Source organism: Nycticebus coucang, chromosome X (assembly GCF_027406575.1).
Source record: "Nycticebus coucang isolate mNycCou1 chromosome X, mNycCou1.pri, whole genome shotgun sequence".
Lineage (NCBI taxonomy): Eukaryota > Metazoa > Chordata > Mammalia > Primates > Lorisidae > Nycticebus > Nycticebus coucang.
Window position 1 is genome coordinate 30,055,555 of NC_069804.1, and position 24,068 is coordinate 30,079,622.

The 24,068-nt window shown below is 42.8% G+C and overlaps 1 protein-coding gene across 1 annotated transcript; it reads right to left on the reverse strand.

Moving 5' to 3' along the window:
- Positions 1–22,543: 22,543 nt before the first annotated feature.
- On the reverse strand, positions 22,544–23,634 carry LOC128576741 (melanoma-associated antigen B3-like). The gene is made up of 2 exons (XM_053578984.1): positions 23,577–23,634; positions 22,544–23,409 (listed from the first exon to the last, which is right to left on the reverse strand). The coding sequence occupies exons 1-2, from the start codon at positions 23,632–23,634 to the stop codon at positions 22,544–22,546; spliced, it is 924 nt and encodes a 307-aa protein (XP_053434959.1).
- Between the last annotated feature and the right edge of the window lie 434 nt (positions 23,635–24,068).

Sequence of the window (24,068 nt, forward strand, 5' to 3'; positions counted from 1 at the left end):
TTTCTGAAGAGTCTGTTGTTATTTTGTCTTTGTCATTTCTGATTGATGACATTAGAGATTTTACTCTTTTTTTCTTGATTAGGTTGGCCAAAGGTTTATCTATTTTGTTGACCTTTTCAAAAAACCAGCTTTTTGATTTATTGATCTGTTGTATTGTTCTTTTGTTTTCAATTTCATTTAGTTCTGCTCTGATTTTGGTTATTTCTTTTCTTCTACTGGGTTTGGGGTTGGAGTGTTCTTCCTTTTCCAGTTGCTTGAGATGTCCCATTAAGTTGCTAACTTCCTCTCTTTCCGTTCTCTTGAGGAAGGCTTGCAGTGCTATAAATTTCCCTCTTAGAACTGCCTTTGCGGTGTCCCAGAGGTTCTGATAGTTCATGTCTTCATTGTCGTTTTGTTCTAAAAATTTGGCAATTTCCTTCTTGATCTCAGCTCTGACCCAGCTATCGTTCAGCATGAGGTTATTTAACTTCCATGTTTTTGTATGAGTATGTAGATTCCTGTTGTTACTCAGCTCAAGTTTTATTCCATGATGGTCCAAGAAGATACATGGAATAACTTCTATTCCTTTAAATTTACTGAGGTTAGATTTGTGACCTAAGATGTGATCGATTTTGGAGTAAGTTCCGTGGGCTGATGAGAAGTATGTGTATTCAGTTTTGTTGTGATGAAATGTTCTGTATATGTCTGCTAGATCTAAATGCTGGATGGTTAGATTTAAATCTAAAATTTCTTTACTCAGCTTTTTGTTGGAGGATCGATCCCTCACTGCCAAAGGAGTGTTAAAATCTCTGACTATTATGGAGCTGGAAGAAATCAAGTTGCTCATGTCGGTTAGAGTTTCTCTTATGAATTGAGGTGCATTCTGATTGGATGCATAGATATTAATAATTGAAATCTCATCATATTGAGTATTACCCTTAACAAATATGAAGTGACCATTCTTGTCCTTCCTTACTTTTGTTGGTTTAAAGCCCATTGTATCTGCAAATAAAATTGCAACACCTGCTTTTTTCTGGTTACCATTTGCCTGAAATATGGATGACCATCCTTTCACCCTGAGTCTGTATTTGTCTTTTAAGTTAAGATGTGCCTCTTGTAAGCAACAGATATCTGGTCTGAGTTTTTGTATCCTGTCAGCTAACCTATGTCTCTTTAGAGGACAGTTTAAGCCATTCACATTAATGGAGATTATTGATAAGTTTGGTGAAATTTTGGGTATCGAGTTTTTCAAAAGTCCAGTGGACAATTTTAATTTTTCACCATTGTAGAAGTTGGAGTTTGATTAGGAGTTTCTGAGTGCGTTTGTGTTTGTAGTAGAGGATTGGGTTGGTCATTACGAGGATAGGTCTGAGAATATCCTGAAGAGCTGGTTTGGTTGTGGCAAATTTCTTCAGCATATGAATGTCGTTAAAGTATTTAATTTCTCAAATCATAGATGAAACTCAGTTTAGCTGGGTACAAGATCCGGGGTTGAAAGTTATTTTGCTTTAGGAGATTAAAAGTCGACAACCACCCTCTTCTGGCTTGAAAAGTTTCAGCAGAGAGATCTGCAATCATTCTAATGTTCTTACCTTTGTAGGTAATGGCTTTCTTTCACCTGATAACCTTGAGAATTTTCTCCTTCATGTTGACTTTAGTGAAGCTAATTATGATATGTCTGGGGGATGACTTATTGGGGTTGAATTGTGCTGGAGTTCTGAAACTGTCTGCTATCTGCATTTCAGAATCTCTGGGCATGTCTGGAAAATTCTCTTTCATAATTTCATGCAGAAGGGCCTCTGTGCCCATCGATGCCACTTCATCATTTTCCAGAACTCCTATTATTCATATATTTGCCTTCTTTAAATTATCCCAAAGCTCTCTAAGAGAAAGATCCGTTTTTGCTCTCCATTTCTCTTCCTCTTTGAGAGTTTGGGAGCGTTCGAAGGCTTTATCTTCGATGTCAGAAATCCTTTCTTCTGCTTGGTCCATTCTGTTGCTGAGGGATCCTACTGTATTTTTCATATCTTTAATGGCTGCAAATTCTTGCTTCAATGTGTCTAAGTCCTTGGTGGTTTTGTCTTTAAATTCGTTAAATTCTTGAGACAACTTTTGAATTTCTCCTTGGATTCCTAATTCCATTTTATCAATCTTGTATGCAATCCAAATTCTGAATTCGATTTCTGACATGTCTGCCAGTTGTTTATAAATGGGATCTTCAATTACATCCGCCATTTCTTTCCTTGGGGGGGGTTGATCTATTCTGGTTATTCATGTTACCAGTGATTTTCTGCTGATTCCGCCCCATAGTTGTTTTGCTCCCTTTGATTTTTCCCCTAGGGTTTTGTTGAGGGCCCGTTCAGTGTTGTAGCCTGAGAGACTGGGGCCCTGTCTGGTGTAGTGGGGCTGAGTGGCTCTGACTTATTGTCAGCTGGCTTCTGTTTGACCTCAGTGAAGCACTTACTCTGGGTTGAAGTCTCAGTTCTCTGAGTCAGCCCTACCCTGGATGTTTCCAGGGTCTGTGAGTCACCTCAGGCAAATCCTATACTCAGGGGTGGCCTCCTCTGGTTGCCCAGGGAGGCAGAGGGTATAGCTTCAGCCGCCTCCAGGAACTGCCACTCTGATGTGGGTCTCCCCCAGCCTCACTCCTGTGTCCCAGAGTCAAGACAGACCAGCCGCAGTTCGGGCACTGTCCACGCCCTGACAAATCCCTCAAGAATTTGGACTCCTGGGGGACAGGCCTCCAGATCCCAGAGTGAGGGTGGGGTGGGGTGCTGGGAGCTCAGAGCCACCGGCAGCAAGCTCACTCAATTCCTCCCAATCTTTGGCTCCACCGCACCGCCGCAGCCCAAGCCTCCAGGCTTCAGAGTGAGGGTGGGGTGGGGGGAGCGGCTGGAGCCCAGAACCACCGGGCAGCGAAAAACAGACTCAGCTCCACCCGGCTCCCTACCCGGTCACACGGCAGGCGCTCAGGTCTCCGGACCACAGAACGAGGGTGGGGAGAGCGCCAGGAGCTCAGAGCAGCAGGGAGCTCAGAGCAGCTGGTAGCAAGTTCGACTCAGTTATATGCCTGGTTGTAATGTTGCCCAAGGAGGGCTGCTGCACCTCGCCTCAGGGAAGCGCCACCCTGGTGAGGATCTCCCTCCGCTGACTGTCCTCACCTCTCTCCCGTGCCCCAGAATCAGCGCTGACCAGCCGCAGCTCAGGGACTGTCCTCTCCCCTTTCGGAGTCACCCAAGAATCCGAACTCCTGGGGGACAGGCTTTCAGACCTCAGAGAGAGTGGAGGGAAGTGCTGGGTGCTCAGAGTTGCCGGCAAAGGATATTTACAGATTTATACAGTTTTATGCCTGGCAGGAGAAAGCCTAGGCATCCTAGTAAGGGAGGTAGGTCCAGTTTGTAGTAGGTCTCTCCCGTAAAGTGTAGTGGGATGGCCTTTGATTTCTGCCCTTTTGTTTGTGGGGCCCTTAAGCCGATCAGGTGGGGGAAGGGGGACTCCCGTCCGCTTGGTGATGGGTTTTGTACCTTTTGTTTGCTTCCTTGTGGTCGCAGCTCTCCTCAGTGGGGTTGATGTGCATTCTTCAACTTTCTCGCTTGGTGTTGCTTGAATCCATCAGGTTACTTGCTAACTTTTCGTCCTCCAACTCTCCTTCAGGACGGGAGCCTCTGTAGAAAGCTGGCTTCAGTCCACCATCTTCCCGTCATTCAAGAGTTGTTTCTTTTTGAAATGTGAATTGAAAATCCTTAGGTCACTTTTGTAATCCAGAGAAAGGTGATTAGAATAGGAATATTTATGGAAATGTGAAAGATGCCACAGTAAAATAGTTGAAATAAGAAGACATAGAAAGAAAGGTAAACATTGGTCAATTTTTGTTTTTCTTTAGTCCATTGAACTCTTCTTCTCATAAACGTAAAAGATATAGTATAGGGATTTGATACGTTATTCAAGAACGTGTCAGAAATAAAAGCAAAATGTTAGATGTCTTGCCCATGGCTCACATTTTACCCTAACTTTAATTGAGCATTTGCTCTATGGAAGTCCTCATGCTTGTACCAGGAATGTTTAGTCAAAGAAGACCCAGCTCCTGCCCTTGCAATTGTAGATTCTAGTAGAAGCTATCATCATGGAAGACAGTGCGAAGCCCTGTACTTCATAAAGAAGTGTAATTCATACTAAAGAGGTGATGAAGGGGAAATGTTACCTAGTTATTATCAGTAAGCATAATTTTTCCTGAATGTGGTTTCTTGTCCTACATTGATGCCTATTCTCTAAGATGTCCTGGATTTTTTAAAAATCCCTGCTGGATGAGTAGTAATGTCTCATGTCAAATCATCATCATAATAATTGCCACTCAGTAATGTCTCACTACAAAATAGGCACAGCCAAAGATGCTTTCTATACATTACATATACTCTGCCAGTCCTGGGAGATAGGGCTTATCAAACCCACCTCACTGTAGACAGCCTGGGACTCCTTGAGATTAGTAGTGTGCCAGAGATCACAGTAGTAGTATGTAGCAAAGAATGACAGAGTTGGGACTAGATCCCCAATCTGAATTATTCTAAAGCCCACACTGCTACACTCCTCCAAAACTGAGGCACACCTTGCATTTTAATGTTCTTCTCGGTACTCCAAAATGTATTTCAGGTGATAAAAAGAAGTAGTTGTGCCCAAACTACTGGATTGGAAGCCATAGCCATAGCAACGAGAACATCAAGGTAATTGAGAGGTGTAAATGAAGAAATGAAAGAGACAGCATTCAGTGACACTTTAATTATCTATATATGCAATGATAGATGATCACAAAAGATCAGGGGCTTCCAGAATCATCCTAAACAATGCATTCCCTATAGAAAGTAAATTTATCAAAATAGAAGTCAGTTACTTCTGATTGGTGAAGAAAAGTAAGCCCATGTATTTTTTTTTTCTGGCAGCCCACCTCTAATCCTTGGATCACTGCCTTTGCTGCAGCTTCCCCATCTCACACCTCTCCTAGCACAAGGACCCATTCTCTGCAAGGCTTGTAGAGGGGAAACTGCTCTAGAGTTTGCATGTATTTGGCATTTCCCAGGATGCATTTAATCTGAGAGACAGAACCAAAATGAGGGGTGGGAAGACCAACACTCCAGAATGTAAGGGGGAATCACATAGAGGGACAGTCCCAGTCTTCCCTTGGATGGAGACAGTCTCAGAGCTATCAGTCTGAGCAGCTGCTCACATTATTCTTAAGGCTTCTGAGGGACATAGTCCTCAAGCAGCATCTGTAGGTCAGAAGAGAAAGAAGTCTCAGACTCTCATAGAAATGAAGGGAATAAACTCAAATGTGGATGATGGAAGGGCCCTGCCAGAACACTGGGGTCATATAAAAGCATATCCCAGTTGTTATCCCTCTGAAGTTCCAATCTGTACTGATGGCTTGTGGTTCACACTGAACTCCAATTTCGATCTCAGGAAGGTGAGGACTTTGGTCTGAAGGCCAGGGTCTCAAGTCAGTAGAGAGTCCTAGGAAGGGTGCAGAGTCAAAGTAAAGACCTTGCATATGGACATAAGAACTGCTCAACTCACAACTAACTGGGTGGAATGACCTCACCTAATGTGCACATTGTGAGGGTGCCCTGGGTGAGGGGATGAGGGGCTATTGTACACCTTTAACTTTAACTTGGAAGTGAGAACAATGTAACCTAAAAATTTGTACTCTCACATTAATTTGCTTTTTCTTCTATGAGACAGAGTCTCAATTTGTCACCTTCGATAGAGTGCAGTGGCATCATAGCTGACAGCAACTTAAACCTCTTGGGCTCAAGTGATTCTCTTCTCTTAGCCTGTCAAGTAGCTGGGACTCCAGGCACCCACCACAATGCTTGGGTAGTTTTAGAGATGGGTCTGTCTCTTGTTCAGTCTGGTCTTGACCTCCTGAGCGCAAGCAATCCACCCACCTCAACCTCCCAGGGTGCTGGGATTAGAGGAGTGACCCTCATATTAATTTAAAATAAAAAAAAAATGACAGGGCTGCCTCTTGTGCCTCCTCTGCTGTTAGCCATGGGAGGCCTAGGGAGGACTTGACAGCCTCATATGACCTGACTTCTACCTGAATGAAGTGAGGAAATGAGAGTCTTGGCAGACAAGTTGGCCATCCAGTTCAGCAGAAAGTAGAATCCCAGGCCATGACAAGTGTCAAAGTAAAAATCCTATAAGAAGAATGAGGCAACTAACTTTCACAGAGGTGAACAGAAAACAGAGATTTCCTTAGAAAGTCCTGCCTCTGCAGTCAACCTTGGGAGACTATGGGCAGAGCTTACAGGCTGAGGTTACCTGTCATTTATGGGGCAGGGTGAGGGAAGATGGTCTCACAGGCAAGAGTTCCTTGCACTAATAGAGGAGGCCCCTTTTGGTGGCAGAGCTTGCAAGCTGAGGTTACCTGTCTTTTACGGGAGTGTGGGGGAAGGATGGTCTCAGAGACATGAAGTCCTTGCACTAATAGAGGAGGCCCCTTTTGGTGGAGGGAGGAGTCTACCTCATTAACAGCAGTCAACATGATGACACTGAGTGACGATAAGGAGACCCCTTCCAGAGTGAAGAGGGTCAGATACCCTGTCCCTGTTTTCAGACCTGAGCATGGCAACGTGAGAAATCATACTCAATTCTTCCCCAGTAATCTTGTGGTAGTAAGGAAACTTAACCAAGAGGGCTGCCTCAAATTAAGAAGCAAGAGTTCCAGGTTGCTCCAGAAGTCAAGGAGCGAACTCTGAGGACAGGGGACCACAAACAGTGGGGGCAAAAGAAATTCTTACCACTATTAGTCTGGGGACAGGATGAGCAGTTGTGGCAATATGAGGCAAAATTCATTTCTTTCTAGAGTGTATCAGGCAATTGAGGGCTTTAGTATGAAGGCATAGGACTCAAGTCAAATCAGGGAGGATTTCCAGCATGTACCGGGAGGAAGGGTGAGGACACTGAAGAGACTGCAACCACACACCCCATATCAGTAGGAGCCACACAGAATCTCCCCTACTGTTAGCACCATGAAGACCACAGGCAGAAATGTCAGCTGGAGCCATCCATCAGCTCTTACTCAGGGGTAACAGGGAAGTGAAGGTCTTCATCTTAAGTTGGGAATTTCACCTACATCACCAGAGGAAGGACTCAGGTCTGCTGAGGAGTTAAATTGAGGACCCTGAGTTGGGACTCTACACGCAAGTACCCATCATAGGGCCTCAACCAGCCTGCCACAGCTTTCATTCCGTGTGAGACCATTTGCTGGTGCGTACCCACATAAAGTTATCCTCATATCCTCCTCTGGGGTCTGAGGGAAGTGTAGGCCTCGCTATGACATGTCCTCAGGTCAAAAATGAGGTAAGTCCCAAGCCCTGCCAACAGTGAAATCAGAAAACCTGAATGGGGACTGCAAGAACCTCATTCCCTTGAATAGAGGAAACAACAACCTCTCATGACCTACCCTTTGATATCAGCTGTAGAAGACTCAGAGCAGGGTTTGCAGGGGAGGCTCTCCCTCCCTTCTTTTATCTTTTTCCTTTTATTGAGACAGCATCTCACTGTGTCGTCCTCGGTAGAGTGCCATGGTGTCACAGCTCACAGCAACTGCAATCTCTTGGGCTTGAGTGATTCTCTTGCCTCAGCCACCCAAGTAGCTGGAACTACAGGTGGCCACAACAATGTCCCCAAATTTTTTGTTGCAGTTGCCACTGCTGTATTAGCTGTCCGGGGATTAGTTCGACACACCACCCTCAGTTTATGGGGCTGGTGCCCTACCCACTGAGCCACAGGTGCTGCCTTCCCTCCCTTCTTTATATAAGTTCTAAGGGAAGGGAAATCTTTGGCCTGAAAATGCATCCACCAGTCAGCAGAAGGAAGGGATCCAATACATGCTGGGCACTGGCAAGTGCTTTCCATTCACTGCACACATCCTGCCAGTTCTACATAACAGGCTTTCCCAAGCCCATTTTGTAGATAGCCAGCCTGAGGCTCATAAAGTTCAATAACCTCCCCCTGTTATCAGCTAGTAGTGATAGGGCTCGGAGTTGACTCCTGGACTGACGTAGTTGCAACCTCACACTGTTCCATTTCTCCCAGCCTGAGACTGACCTTGTCCTTTAATTCACTTTTCTTCTCATTTCTGCAAAATATATCATAGGCAATCAAAAGCAAGGTTTTGTTTTAATAGGCAGCCAGAGCAACAAAAGTATCTAAATAAGTGGGAGGTTTGGATAACAAAAAAGAATAAACATTTTGATGACAAAATCACCTAGATATGTTTGTGATGTCAGATAACTTCAACAAATCAGCTGGGACTGGTGGCTCACACCTATAACCCTAGCACTCTGGGAGACTGAGGTGGTAGGATCACTTGAACTCAGGAGTTTGAGACCCACCTGAGCAAAAGCAAGACTCTATCTCTACAAAAAAAAATAGAAAAATTCATCAGGCATTGTGGTGCATGCCTCTAGGTCCAGCTACCTAGGTGGGTGAGGCAGGAGGATGGCTTGAGCCTGGGAATTTGAGGTTGCTTTGAGCTAGGTTAAGGCCATGGCACTCTAGCCCTGGTGACTAAATGAGACACTGTCTTTAAAAAAAGAAAAAAACAACAAAAAAAGATCAGGGGCTCAAAAAGTTATCTGATTCACTTAATTCCAAAGTTCCAATTTAATAGTAAATATGTGTGGTGTTTATCCATTCTGTAAGTATTTCCCTTAGGATAATGGGCTCCGGTTCCATCCAAATTCTTGTAAAAGGCATTAAGTCATCCTTCTCCATGGCTGAGGAGTATTCCATGATATACATACACCACATTTTGTTAATTCATTCATGAATTGATGGGCATTTGGGTTGATTCCATGTCCTTGCAATTGTGAATTGTACTGCAATGAATATTCAAGTACAGTTGTCTTTTTGATAAAATAACACACTATCTCCACTTACAACAATGACCCAAGCATTATAAAAGTAATCCATGTAACAAAAAATATTTGTACCCCCATAATACTTTGAAATTAAAAAGTCATTTGATTCAGTCACTTCCTTATATAAAGATCCAAAATCTGGCTGGGGAAGAGAAGGAATAGATCAAAAAGTTTGTTTGTTGTTTTTTTCTCACCCACCACCTAGTAGCCTGGACCCTCCTGCCTTGTGCTGTAGATTTACCCTCTCACATCACTCCTAGAACAAGGACCCATTTGCTGCAAGGTTTGTAGAAAGGAAACTGCTCAAGAGCATATAGGAATGTGACAATTCCCGAGAAGACTTTACTCCAGTTGACAGGAGGCAATATCAGTAATTTTCAACTGGTGTGCCATGGATCTTAGGTGTACCATGAAAATTCTTAAAGTTCATTAATTCTTTATTTTCAAAAGAAGTTCAAAGCGTGGTAATTCTAATCCTCTTTTTACTTAGTGATAACCATCATAATTGAAGAGTACTATGGGAGTTTAACTACTCAACTGTTTTCTTCCTAGATGCCCAACACATTTTACATCAGGACTAGAGGAGATGACGTCCTTGATATGAACAACATACACTTACCAGTCTGCAGAAGGAAAAGTTCACAATCCTGCACGGTATCCAGATGAGGACACTGAGTGTGGACATGGAATCCAAGGAGTCCAGGGCAGAAAGGGCCCCACTGAGTTTTTAGGACTAGATGCCTCTGGGCAGGGCTGGTGGGTTGAGATGGCCCTACCCGACTACAATTGGGATCCATGAATTTAACGTATTGTCTTCACAATATCAAAAGAAGTCCCATGCCCTGTTAAAACTTGGCATAATAAAGCTGAAGGTAATTTAGTGGATCCCCTCACTCCAGAACACAGTGGACCCTGTTTCTAGCCCTTCTATCACCCCATCAGTTCCAGGCATGGTTGACAAGCTGAAGCCTAATGCACACTATACCTTCCTTCCCTGGGTTCCCAGGAGACAGGCTCACTAAGAAGCACAGGCCAGTGTCTCCTACATTGGCGCTCTCAAGGAAAACCACAGGGGTGGCTTCTTCAATGCTACAGTCAGCTCTGCCCCCTGAAGGGGCTCACAGGATCTCATGCTTCCTTCACCAGGTACGTCAATTACCTACCCTCCTCCCACGCTCGCACTTCCTGTCCCTGACCACAGCCATCATGCCTCTTGGTCAGAAGAGTAAGCTCCATGCCAATCAAAATTGCTGCAAGACCTGAGGTTAGACCCAGGATCTCGGTGGTGCTCAGGCTGCTGCAGCAGAGAAAGAAGAGTCAGCTTCTTCTCCCTCTCTTGCTTTGGGGGATACTACCACCAGCACCCCTACTGCAGACAGTCCAAGAAGCTTCAGAAAGCTAACCCCCACTGCTGCTGCAGATGCTTCAGGCACAAGATCTAATAAAGTTGCCTAAAGCAAATGTGAGGAGAGCAAAAAGTCCTCCCAGGCCTCAGCCACTACTGAGAGCTCAAAAAGAGATCCTATAATTAGGAAGGCAGGGATATTGGTGCAGTTCATGCTGTACAAGTATAAAATGCAAGAGCCCATTACAAAGGTAGAAAGCTGAAGGTTGTCCACAAAAGGTACAGGGAGCATTTCCCTGAGATCCTCAAGAAAGCTGCTGAGCATGTGGAGCTGGTCTTTGGTCTTGACCTGAAGGAAGTCAACCCTCATGGTCAGTCCTACACCCTTGTCAGCAAGCTAGACACCAACAATGATGGAAGTCTGAGCAGTCACTGGGACTTTCCCAAGAATGGGCTTCTGATGCCTCTCTTGGGTTTGATCTTCTCAAATGGCAACTGTGCCTCAAAGGAAGAGATTTGAGAATTCCTGAATATTTTGGAGGTCTATAATGGGAAGAAGTGCTTCATCTTTGGGGAGTACTGTAAGCAAATCGCCGAAGAGCTTGTGCAGGAAGAGTACCTGGTGTACCACCAAGTGCCCAACAGTGATCCTCTGTGCTTTGAATTTCTGTGGGGTCCCAGAGCTCACTCAGAATCCAGCAAGATGGAAGTCCTGGAGGTTTGGCAAAGATCAATGATACCGTCCTCAGTGCCTTCCCTTCCCATTATGAGGAGGCTTTGAAAGAAGAGCAAGAGCAAGATGAAGCCAAAGTTGCAGCCAGGCCTTGCACCACTTCCCACACCCAGCAGCTCCTCCCACCCCTAGTATGGTCTGAGGCAGTTTCTTTACTTTCTGATTGAAAAGTCCTATTAACTTTTGTTCTTGTTATGTATGAATAACTTGTTGATTTATCTTTGTGCTTTAACTTGTCTTTCTTTCACCCGGAGATTTATTTATTTTTTATTTATTTTTTTACATATACATGTGTTTACTAGGTTTCCATGTTTTGCCTTCACAAAATTAAAGAAGCTTAAAATTTAATAACAATAACAATGTTGAAAATAAGGACTAGAAAGAAAAACCTCGTGAAGAATGAAAAAACAGGGGGCAGAGACAAGATGGCTGACTGAAGCCAGCTTTCCACAGAGGCTCCCATCCAGAAGGAAAGTTAAAGAACAGAAATTTAGCAAGTAACCTGGTGGATTAGAGCTGCACCAAGACAGAAGGTTGAAGAATGCACATCAACCCTGCTGAGGAGAGCTGCAACCCCAAGGATACAAACAAAAGGTACAAAATCCATCACTAAGCAGATGGGAGTCCCCTGCCCCATGAGAATGGCTCAGAGTGCCCCACAAACAAATGAGCAGAGTTCAAAGGTCTTTTCACTACACTCCATGGGAGAGACCCTCTAAAAACTGGACCTACCTCCCCTACTAGAGTGCCACGGCATTCTCCTGCTAGGCATAAAACTGTATAAAACTGCATATACTCTCTACCTGCAATTCTGAGCTCCCAGAACTCCCCTCCACTCTCACTCTGAGGTCTGGAGGTCTATCCCCCAGGAGTCCAGATTCTTGGGTGATTTCTCGAGGGGTGTGGACAGGGCCTAGACTGCAGCTGATCAGTGCTGATTCTGTGGCATGAGAGTGAGGAAAGGACAGTTGGCTGAGAGGGCACCACTTCTGAGTGGCGGTGCCCGAGCGGCAGAGCAGCACCTGTTTTTGGCAACAATAAGGCTCACCCCCAGGTATTCTGAAGCCACACCCTCTGTCTCTCTGGGCAACAAGAGGAGGCTGGTCTTCTTCTCAGGTGGCAACCGCCGCAGAGCAGATCTGGGAAGGAAACGCATGCCCCATGAGTAAAGGGATTGCCTGAAGCATTACCAGCCTGGGTGGAGCGCGGGGACTAGAAAATGCACGCACAGAGCTGGGAAATTCCCAGGGTGGGGCTGAACCAGAGCATCACTTACTGAGCCTAACACACACCCAGCCCTCAGGGGATCGTCAGCCTATAGACAAAGGAAGGCAGGAGGCTAGAACTGACAGCTAACCGTACTGAGAATACAAACTGGCAGGAGCAATGACAGGGCCTGAGGCGCAGGTTCTGGGAACTCAAAACAGCTTCTCTTCTACAGGGGAATTTAGCAGGGACAGAAATAAATTCCTGCAAAGTTGTTCTGTTCTGTCAGTAACATCAATCAGGGGTGGGGCTGGAATTGAGTGAATACCCCCAGCCTCCAACAAGTGCCCAAGGTTGTCAGGCCTCACTCCCCCTGCAGGATAGAGGCAGAGAGCAGAGGACTGGCTGAGCAGATATAGATTTCCTTGTGATTCAGGCAGGTACAGACCCCTGGAGTACCTGCACATTGGAGGCAACTGACTCAGCCCTGCAGGGCTATCAATGACTGAGTTTGACAGAGGTGCAAGCTGGGGAAGGAGACATCAACCTTCCCAGACTAATCTATTTGCTGGGTGGGTCCTCCTGACTTCACGGAGCACCGGAGCAAGTCATATTTGACTTGTCAGCAGACTGCTGTGATCCAGTTGCCAGAGACCTCTTAAACTCTCCCACCTGAGACAGATGCTGACTGATACAGTTGATTTGGACATTTTGAACTGAGCTAATCACCCGAGGACTATCCAAGTGGTGCCTTGGTTGTGTGGTTGTAGGAAGGTTTGATTTTCCTTTTCCAATTGTGGGGGGCAGGGTGACTTAATTGCTGGTATTTCTGCACAGCTGAGACTTCAACCCAGAGTAACTGTTTCACTAGGGTCAGACAGAGACCACCTGAAAATAAGACAGAACCACTTAGACCCACCACACCAAACAGGTCCCCAGTTTCTCAGGCTATAGCACTGAACGGGTCCTTGACAATGCTCTGGGGAAAAGTCAAATGGTGTAAAATAATCATGGGGTGTAATCAGTGGAAAAACTCCAATAACATGAATAACCAGAATAGATCAACCCCTCCCCCAAGGAAAGATATGGCACATGTAACTGAAGATCCCATTCATAAATAGCTGGCCGAAAAGTCAGAAATCAAATTCAGAATTTTGATTGAAAACAAGATTAATAGAATGGAGAAAAACTTGGAATTAGAAATTTGAGGAGCAATTCAAAAGTCAGAATTAGAAATTCGAGGAGAAATTCAAAAGTTGTCTCAAGTATTTAACGAATTAAAAGACAAAACCACCAAAGATTTTGATGCACTGAAGCAAGAATTTGCAGTCCTCAAAAATCAGAAAAGTACAGTAGAATCCCTCCATAACAGAGTTGAGCAAGCAGAAGAAAGAATTCCTGACATTGAAGACAAAGCTTTTGAATGCTCCCGAAATCTCAAAGAGAAAGAGAAATGGAGAGCAAAAATGGATCATTTGCTCAGAGAGCTCTGGGATAACTATAAGAAGGCTAATATCCACCTCATTGGAATAGCTGAAAGTGGTGAAGTGGCCTTGAAAGGCACAGAGGCCCTTCTCTATGAAATTATGAAAGAGAATTTTCCAGACATGACAAGAGATTCTGAAATTCAGATAGCCTATAGTTTCAGAACCCCAGAATGACTCAACCCAAATAAGACATCCCCTAGGCATATGATAATTAACTTCAATAAATTTAATATGAAGGAGAAAATTCTGACAGCAGCCAGATGTAAGAAATTCATTAGCTACAAAGCGAAGAATATTAGAATGACTGCAGATCCCTCTGCTGAAACTTTTTGAGTTAGAAGAGGGTGGTCATTGACTTTTAATCTCCTAAAACAAAATAACTTTCAACCCCTGATCTTGTATCCAGCTAAACTGAGTTTAATTTATGATGGAGAAATTAAATACTTTAATGACATTCATATCTTGAAGACATTTGCCCTAACCAAACCAGCTCCTCAGGAAATTCTCAGACCTATCCTCCATAATGACAAGTCCAATCCTCTACCACAAAAGTAAACTCACTCAGAAACTTTTGATCAAACTCCAACTTCCACAGTGGTGAAAGGATTAAAAATGTCCACTGGACTTTTGAAAAACTCGATACCCAAAATTTCACCAAACTTATCAATAATCTCCATTAATGTGAACGGCTTAAACTGTCCTCTAAAGAGGCACAGCTTAGCTGACCAGATACAAAAACTCAGGCCAGATATTTGCTGCATACAAGAGTCACATCTTACCTTAAAAGATAAATATAGACTCAGGTTGAAAGGATGGTCATCCATATTTTAGGCAAATGATAATCAGAAAAAGCAGGTGTTGGAATTCTATTTGCAGACACAATAGGCTTTAAACCAACAAAAGTAAAGAAGGATAAGAATGGTCACTTCTTATTTGATAAGGGTAATGCTCAATATGATGAGATTTCAATTATTAATATTTATGCACCCAATCAAAATGTGCCTCAATTTATAAGAGAAACTCTAACAGACCTGAACACTTGATTTCCTCCAGCTTGATAATAGTTGGAGAATTCAACACGCCTTTGGCAGAATTGGATAGATCCTCCAATAAGAAGCTGAGCAAAGAAATTTTAGATTTAACCCTAATCATCCAACATTTGAGTGTAGCAGACATCTACAGAACATTTCATCCCAATAAAACTGAATACACATACTTCTCATCAGCCCACAGAACACACTCCAAAATTGACCACATCTTAGGTCACAAGTCTAACCTCACTAATTTAAAGGAATAGAAATTATTCCTTGCATCTTCTTGGACCACCATGGAATAAAAGTTGAACTCAGCAACAACAGGAATCTGCATACTCATACAAAAACATGGAAGTTAAATAACCTTATGCTGAATGATAGGTGGGTCAGAGATGAGATTAAGAAGGAAATTGCCAAATTTTGGAACAAAATGACAATGAAGACATGAATTATCACAACCTCTGGGATACCACAAAGGCAGTCCTAAGAGGGAAAGTTATAGCACTGTAAGCATTCCTCAAGAGAATGGAAAGAGAGTAAGCTAACAAGTTAATGGGATATATCAAGCAAGTGAAAAAGGAATAACATTCCAACCCCAAACCCAGTAGAAGAAAAGAAATAACCAAAATTAGAGCAGAATTAAATGAAATTGAAAACAAAAGAATTATACAACAGATCAATAAATCAAAAAGTTGGTTTTTGAAAAAGGTCAATAAAATAGATAAACATTTGGCTAACCTAACCAGGAAAAAAAAAGAGTAAAATCTCTAATTTTATCAATCAGAAACAACAAAGTTGAAATAACAACAGACTCCTCAGAAATTCAAAAAAAACCTTAATGCATATTACAAGAAACTTTATTCTCAGAAATATGAAAATCTGAAGGAAATTGACCAATACTTGGAAGCACATCACCTTCCAAGACTTAGCCAGAATCAAGTGGAAATGTTGAACAGGCCTATATCAAGTTCTGAAATAGCATCAACCATACAAAATCTCCCTAAAAAGAAAAGCCTTGGACCAGATGGCTTCATGTCAGAATTCTACCAAACCTTTAAAGAGGAACTAGTACCTATATTACTCAACCTGTTCCAAAATATACAAAAAGAAAGAAGACTACCCAACACGTTCTATGAAGCAAACATCACCCTGATCCCCAAACCAGGAAAAGACCCAACAAGAATAGAAAATTATAGACCAATATCACTAATGAATATAGATGCAAAAATATTCAACAAGATCCTAACAAACAGAATCCAGCAACACGTCAAACAAATTATACATCATGACCAAATCACTTTTATCCCAGGGTCTCAAGGCTTGTTCAATATACCTAAATCTATAAGCATAATTCAGCACATAAACAAATTAAAAATAAAGACCATATGATTATCTCAGTTGATGCAGAAAAAGCTTTTGATAATATCCAGCATCCTTCTTGATCAGAAAGCTTAAGAAAATTGGTATAGAAGGGACATTTCTTAAACTGATAGAGGCCATCTACATCAAACCCACAGCCAAGATCGTATTCAATGGAGTTAAATTGAAATCATTTCCACTCAGATCAGAAACCAGATAAGGCTGCCCATTGTCTCCACTGCTCTTTAACAATGTAATGGAAGTTTTAGCCATCGCAATTAGGGAAGAAAAGGCAATCAAGGGTATCCATATAGGGTCAGAAGAGATCAAACTTTCGCTCTTCACAGATGATATGCTTGTATATCTGGAAATCACCAGGGATTCTACTACAAAACGCTTAGAAGTGATCAAGGAATAAAGCAGTGTCTCAGGTTACAAAATTAACATTCATAAATCGGTAGCCTTTATGTATACCAATAATAGTCAAGCTGAAAAAAGAGTTAAGGATTCTATTCCATTCACAGTAGTGCCAAAGAAGATGAAATATTTGGGAGTTTATCTAAGAAAGGACGTGAAAGATCTCTATAAAGGGAACTATGAAACTCTAAGAAAAGAAATAGCTGAAAATGTTAACAAATGGAAAAACATACCACTCTCATGGCTGGGAAGAATCAACATTGTTAAAATGTCCATACTACCCAAAGCAATATATAATTTCAATGCAATCCCTATTTAAGCTCCACTGTCATACTTTAAAGATCTTGAAAAAACAATACTTCGTTTTATATGGAATCAGAAAAAACCTCGAATAGCCAAGACATTACTCAGAAATAAAAACAAAGCAGGAGGAATCATGCTACCAGACCTCAGACTATACCATAAATCGATACTAATCAAAACTGCATGGTACTGGCACAAAAACAGAGAGGTAGATGTGTGGATCAGAATAGAGAACCAAGAGAAGAACCCAACTACATACCGTTATTTGATCTTTGACAAGCCAATTAAAAAGATTCAGTGTGGGGAAAGATTCCCTATTTAACAAATAGTGCTGGGTGAACTGGCTGGTGACCTGTAGAAGACTGAAACTGGACCCACACCTTTCACCATTAACTAAGATAGACTCTCACTGGATTAAAGATTTAAACTTAAGACATGAAACTATAAAAATACTAGAAGAGAGTGCAGGGAAAACTCTTGAAGAAATCGGTCTGGGCGAGTATTTTATGAGGAAGAACCCCCTGGGCAATTGAAGCAGCTTCAAAAATACACTACTGGGAACTGATCAAACTAAAAAGCTTCTGCACGGCCAAGAACACTGTAAGTAAAGCAAGAAGACAGCCCTCAGAATGTGAGAAGATGTTTGCAGGTTATGTCTTCGACAAAGGTTTAATAACCAGAATCCACAGAGAACACAAACATATAAGCAAGAAAAGAACAAGTGATCCCATCGCAGGCTGGGCAAGGGACTTGAAGAGAAACTTCTTCTCTGAAGAAGACAGACGCACGGCCTACAGACATATGAAAAAATGCTCATCATCCCTAATCATCAAAGAAATGCAAATCAAAACTACTGTGAGATATCATCTAAGTCCAGTATGATTAGCCTGTATCACAATATCCCAAGACCAGAGATGTTGGCGTGGATGTGGAGAAAAGGGAACACTTCTACATTGCTGGTGGGAATGCAAATTACTACATTCCTTTTGGAAAGATGTTTGGAGAACACTTGGAGATCTAAAAATAGATCTGCCATTCAATCCTATAATTCCCCTACTAGGTATAAACCCAGAAGAGCAAAAATCACATTATAAAAAAGATATTTGTACCAGAATGTTTATTGCAGCCCAATCCACAATTGCTAAGTCATTGAAAAAGTCCAAGTGCCAATCAATCCACGAATGGAGTAATAAATTGTGGTATATGTACACTATGGAATATTATGCAGCCTTAAAGAAAGATGGAGACTTTACCTCTTTCATGTTTACATGGATGGAGCTGGAACATATTCTTCTTAGTAAAGTATCTCAAGAGTGGAAGAAAAAGTATCTAATGTACTCAGCCCTACTATGAAACTAATTAAAGGCTTTCATATGAAAGCTATAACCCAGTTATAACCTAAGAATATGGGGAAAGGGAAAAGGGAAGGGAAGGAGGGGTAGGATGGGTGGAGGGAGGGTGATGGGTGGGATTACACCTGCGGTGCATCTTACAAGGGTACATGTGAAACTTAGTAAATGTAGAATATAAATGTCTTAACACAATAACTAACAAAATACCAGGAAGACCATGTTACCCAGTGTGATGAAACATAAATAAATAAATAAAATAAAAAACTTCCCACATGAAAAAAAAGAGAAACACACTTAAAAGTGATTAGACATATAAGCAAATTGAAAGCCGTCAATGACAATAGGTATACTGCCCATACCTATTATATAACAATATATGTATATAACAGTAAACTATAATATGTAACAATGAAAAAAAAGGAATATGGTTGTTTTGGGGATAGGAGAAACAGTTGGAGGTCATTCCCTGAATGTTCCCCAGGCTGTGGGGCCCTGCCACTTCACAGCCCACACTCCACGTATGAGAATGACTAAAATCCAAAACACTAACAACACCCGATGCTGGTGCAGATGTGGAGCAACAGGAACTACCATTATTTGCAGGGGACATGCACAATGGTACGGGCACATTGGAACACAGTTTGTAAGTTCTTTCACAATTATTCATACTCTTACCATGTGATCCAGCAGTTGTGATCTTTGGCGTTAACCCAGATGAGCTGAAAATTTATTTCCAGACAAAACCTTGTGCACAAATATTTATAACGGCTTTATTCATAATTGTCAAAAGTGAGAAGCCACTGGATGTCCTCAGAAGGTGAGTGGGTAAATAAACTGTGGTCCATCTAGACATTAAACTATTATTCAGTGCCAGAAAGAAATGAGCTATTAAGCCATGAAAAGGCATGGAGGAGCCATTTTGAAAAGGCTACATATTGCATAAGTCCGTCTATATGACATTCTGGAAAAGGCAAAACTATGGAAATAGTCATAAGGTCAGTGGTTGCCATGGGTTGGGGGAGTGAGTGATGAATAGATGGGTCATAGAAGATTTTTGAGGCAGTGAGACAATTCAATGTGATTCCATAGTGGTGGATAGGTGCCACTATACATTTGTCAGAACCCACAGAATGTGCCACACTAAGAATGAATCCTCATGTGATCTCTGGACTTTGAATGATAATGATGTATCTGTTCAAATGAAACAAATGAAATAGTCTGGTGTGGGACACTGATATGAAGGCGGCTGTGTGTGTGGGAGGACAGGGCGTATATGGGAACTCTCTGTACTTTCTGCTTAATTTTCCTGTAAACTTAAAACTGCTCTAAACAATAAAGACCATTAAAAGAAAGTGACAGGGAAGCGTCAGCCTGGCACCTTGCCCCAGCAATTTAAGGGTTGAGTGCAAGGGGCTGGGCTCTTTGTTGTCTTGTCTACTTATGGGTGGGTGGTCCCCTCAGTTGTCACTCAGTTTCCTTGATTTGGCTCCTGGCAGAGCCTGGGAATCACTTTCTTGAATTGAGGACCTCTCCTCATAAAAGACCTGTACCCCCTGAGACCCAATAGGAGGAAGCGAGGGTGGTTTGGTTTGACAACAACTAACCATGGTCTCCCAAGAGTGACAGCTGTGGCAGACAAGTTGAGGCCGTATAGTGCATTGTCCTACTAAGGGGCCTAACTTAGCATCCTAAATCGGACTCATAGGAAGGCCTGAGAGTCCTTCCTCTGCCAAGCGGACTGTCCCCTCACACCAAGACCCTCACTTCTCTGTTAGTCCTGAGGATATGAAGGTGCCTCTGCCTGACAATTCTGTCTGAATCTCTCAGGGCTGACTATACTGAGGATTCTGTGGGGTCCCCACTGATAAGGGTTTCGTGGTTCCTGCACTCTTCAATGTACTCACTTTAGTCCTGGAACATCTTGGAAATCTTCCCTCTATGGATCTGGCTCAGCTAGCCTCAGACCAAGATTTTCACATCCTTGAAACCTCCGTAGTGGAAAACAGCCACATCCTGTCAAGACTGTTTGGAAACTTTGTGGGCTGACAGCGGGGTCAGACGTCAATGGATCACACTGCACTGGGTAGGTATTTCCCTCCTTCCTTGTTCAGAGACAGGACTCACGAGTCCCTGAGAGGTTTGAAGAATAAGTGAAGAGATGCTCAGGCTGCCAACGTTGCCTGACATGCTGCTCTCCCCAGTCCTCCTACGTGGGGTTTTTACCTTGACTCGTGTCCTTTCATTATAGACTTCCTTGGAAATGCTACATCCCTAATAACTCTTGACCAGTTACCCTATGACAAATCTTGAAAAGAAGACGTCCCTGTCCCAGGAGTCATGTAAAATAGGGAAGCTAACATACAAGGCAGAGGCCCCAAGACATATGCTGTACTGTCAGAGAAAAAAACACATTGATCTATTCCTTCTTTATTGCTACCCAGATTTAGGCTCTTATATGTATTTATCTTCTAAAACACTTGACAAAAGGGCTGTCTAGGACGATAGAATGTGAGCACATGTTTTCCTGAGGTCACCTGATTTTGCATATGCAATTGTATTTTCACCAAGTATTATCTCTTTCTTTTCTTAATTCATACCTCTTAGTCATTTTGGTATTTTCATTGCTCTTGTTATGTATTCTCATCCAGTAAATTGGGCACAGAGTTCTTCTATTTTATCACGAGATACATTTGGGAGTGGTGAGAAGAAAAGTGAATTAAGGGACACAGTCAGCCTCATGCTGGGATGCACGGAACAGTTGTGGGCTTTATGCTAATTCAGACCAGTGGTCTTGGCTCAGTTCCATTAATTACCAACCAAGTGAAATTGGCAAGTTGCCAAACTCTGTGCACCTCTGCCTTCTCATCTGTGTAGTGGGATTGATAAGCTCTGTCTTGAAGGACTGGTGGGATGTACATTATGTACATAAAGTGCCCAAAATAAGACTTAAAAATTCTAGTTCTTATAATTAATTCATCACCTGACATCACAGTCCACTACCCTGAGATTTATAATATGTTCCAATCCAGGAGATGTCAGAGATTTTGCCATACTCCAGAACAAAGAACATCCTATCGGACAAAGTGCTACTAATCAAGGATAACTAATATTTTCTCATTACATGATAAATCATTCAAGGTCAGCATGAGGTGCGCTTTCTTGCTCAACATAACAAAAGCCTCTAAAATGTGTCTCAAGAACCAAAAAAACTTACCACTCTCTCAGCTGTCTTCCACCTAAACCACATCTGCTTCCATTTATGTAAGCGCCATCCAAACATCTACATCTTGCTGAGAGTTGCCAAATTACACAAAAGATCAACTAATTGACTATCCTTTTAATAAAGCAGGCTGGGCTCTGGATCTCAGAGGCCAGGGCAAAGCTTGCCAGCACAGTGGCTTCTGGGCATCCCACCTCAAGGGAATATCACGCTTATCTTTTAGAATCCCACTGGAAATGATGGGCATAGATTATCTAGGTTGGGCACTGTGTGCTCACCTGGGCTGGGACAAGAGCACTGGACACCTTCCATCCCTGCCCCAGGTGGAGATTCTCTCCAGTTTCTCTATGATCCCAAAGTAACTGTTAAGAACTGTTTCTCATTCCAGGCTTTGTCTCTCCACTCTGAGAGGCACCATCTCAGGGTCTGACTCCTTCCCATCACTCCTACAGCTTCCTCCAGCCCTGCAAGCAGCCCCACTTAAAATTACCTCCCACTGAGGGACTTGGAGTTTCCCAAGGCCCAACACGGCAACGCACACGCGACTACTCTCATCTGAATCTGCTTCCCTCCCCTTTTATCCCTTTTCACTTATCCTTTTGGCCTTAAGAGTGTTTACTATCATTTTTCTCATACAGAGGTGCTTCTCAACCTTACAATTTTATGGTCAGTTGCTAGGTCTTTTTTTAGTCCTCTCAGTACTAGAATGGAGCCATTCAAGAGCAGATGTTCAACTAATATTGGGAGACTGTGAGCAGGGGTTCTAATTTGTTATGATTCAATTTTAATTCTTGAATAAAGAGACACATACAGTTGTTTTTTAGTTTTATCAAAGACGAGTAAAAGCATTTAGAAAACCAAACATTGACCACCTTACTCTTTTTCTCTTGTTTATTGATTGCATACATGTTGACCGGTGAATTTTTTTTAACATTTTCAAGGAAATTATTCCAATCCCAAATTATCTCACGCCAGACAAGTAAAAGATGGAAGTTTTCTCAAGTTGTGTTACAGAATAGCAAAATGTGCGTTTTTAAACCAGATAAACAAGAGATGTGATCAATATCATTCATGAACTAAGATCACAATGTAAAACAAAAGCAATCTTTGAAAAATATTTTCCCAATACAGATACATCTTAAAACTACGCTCAGAGGACAGGAATACAAAGATATTTCACATCCAGCCTTCTACTCCCACTGACTGTCCTCTTCAAACATTAACTGCTGGAACTCAGCTTCACTAAATGTGGGAAGTTCTACTAGGTCAGATTCTGAAACATTCTCTGGCTCTGTTATTTCTGCTATCACTGAGGATCTAACTGCATTTTGGATTCTCTCTTCCTCATCTCTTAAAGCTTCTTCATACCAGGAATGGAAAGTTCTGGGGTCTCTGTGATTGACCATGGCCCAATACTCTAAGACTCTCATTTTACTGGTTTCTGCAAGGGCTCTGGGTCCCCAGAGGAATTCATAGCGTGCAGGATCACTGTTGGGGATCTGCCGGCACTCTAAGTATTTAAGCTTCACCAGTTGGGTGATGAGCTTCTTTGGCTCCCCAAATATGAAGTGTTTCTGACCAGCAAATACCCTCATCTTATTTAGGAATTCCCAAATGTCCTCCTCAGTGGCACGGTTGCCCTTCAAGAAGATCAGGCCCAGGAGATTCATCAGGAGACCAGTTTTGGGATACCCCTTACCACGAGTGACCGTCCCATTGTTAGGGAGGTCCATTTTGCTGACAAGGACATAGGATTCCTTGGCAGAATCAACTTCCTTTAAATCAACACCAAATACTATCTCTATAGTGAAAGTGGCCCTTTTCAGTATCTCAGGGAAGTGACCCTTATACTTCTTTTTCATAAGCTTCAGCATTTCCGCCTTGGTAACAGGCTTTTTCATTTTGTGCATATGCATCAGGAAATGTACCAGCACACTGGTTATGTTTCTAAGGGGGTCTTTTTGAGACTTTGCAGCAGAGGCTGTGGCCTCAGAGGATCTTTGCTTCTTCTCAGCTTTGCTGTTGGCTCCTTTGCGTGATCTTGTGCGACCAACACCTGCAGAAAAAGAGGTGGATCGGTCTCCTGAGATCTCTGGAGAGAGCAGTGTGACCTAGCCACAGATTTTCTCTGGGTAACAACCCCCAAATAAGAAAAGGGTAAGGAGGGGAACATTTTCATCTTGGTTTCAGTGGCCTGAACACCCCATGGGCCCTGGGTCTCACCTTGGGCTTGGTAGCCTTTCTTATAGGTACGGAGCTTAGTTTTCTGACGTTGAGGCATGGTGACTGTTCTCAGGGAGAGCAGCCGGGAATGTGGCCTGTACAACAGGTGAGGCAGGCACCTGGAGAAAAGAAGATGAGAGGGTAAGAACACCTTCCGCAGGAAGATACCCTCTGGGCTTTAAAAAGGTTGCCTCTGTGGGTTTCCATGAGCGCACTGCTCAAGAAACCCAGGCGCCTTGTGTTCTGATCATTTTGTCCTGTGAGAATCCTGTGGAGGTAATTAAAGTGTGCCTCGGGCTGTAGCCTATCAGCCTTGCCTGGTACGTGCAGACTGACAGCAGTGGCAACAGGTCTCGTCCTTGTGGATCCCCTTCTGCTCTCCGTAGGGAGGATCCTTTCACTTCACCTTTAGGACCATCATATCAACTATGAACAAGACCTGGACCCTCTTCCTTGTGCTACACTAAATTTGATACCTGGCTCCTAAGGGCT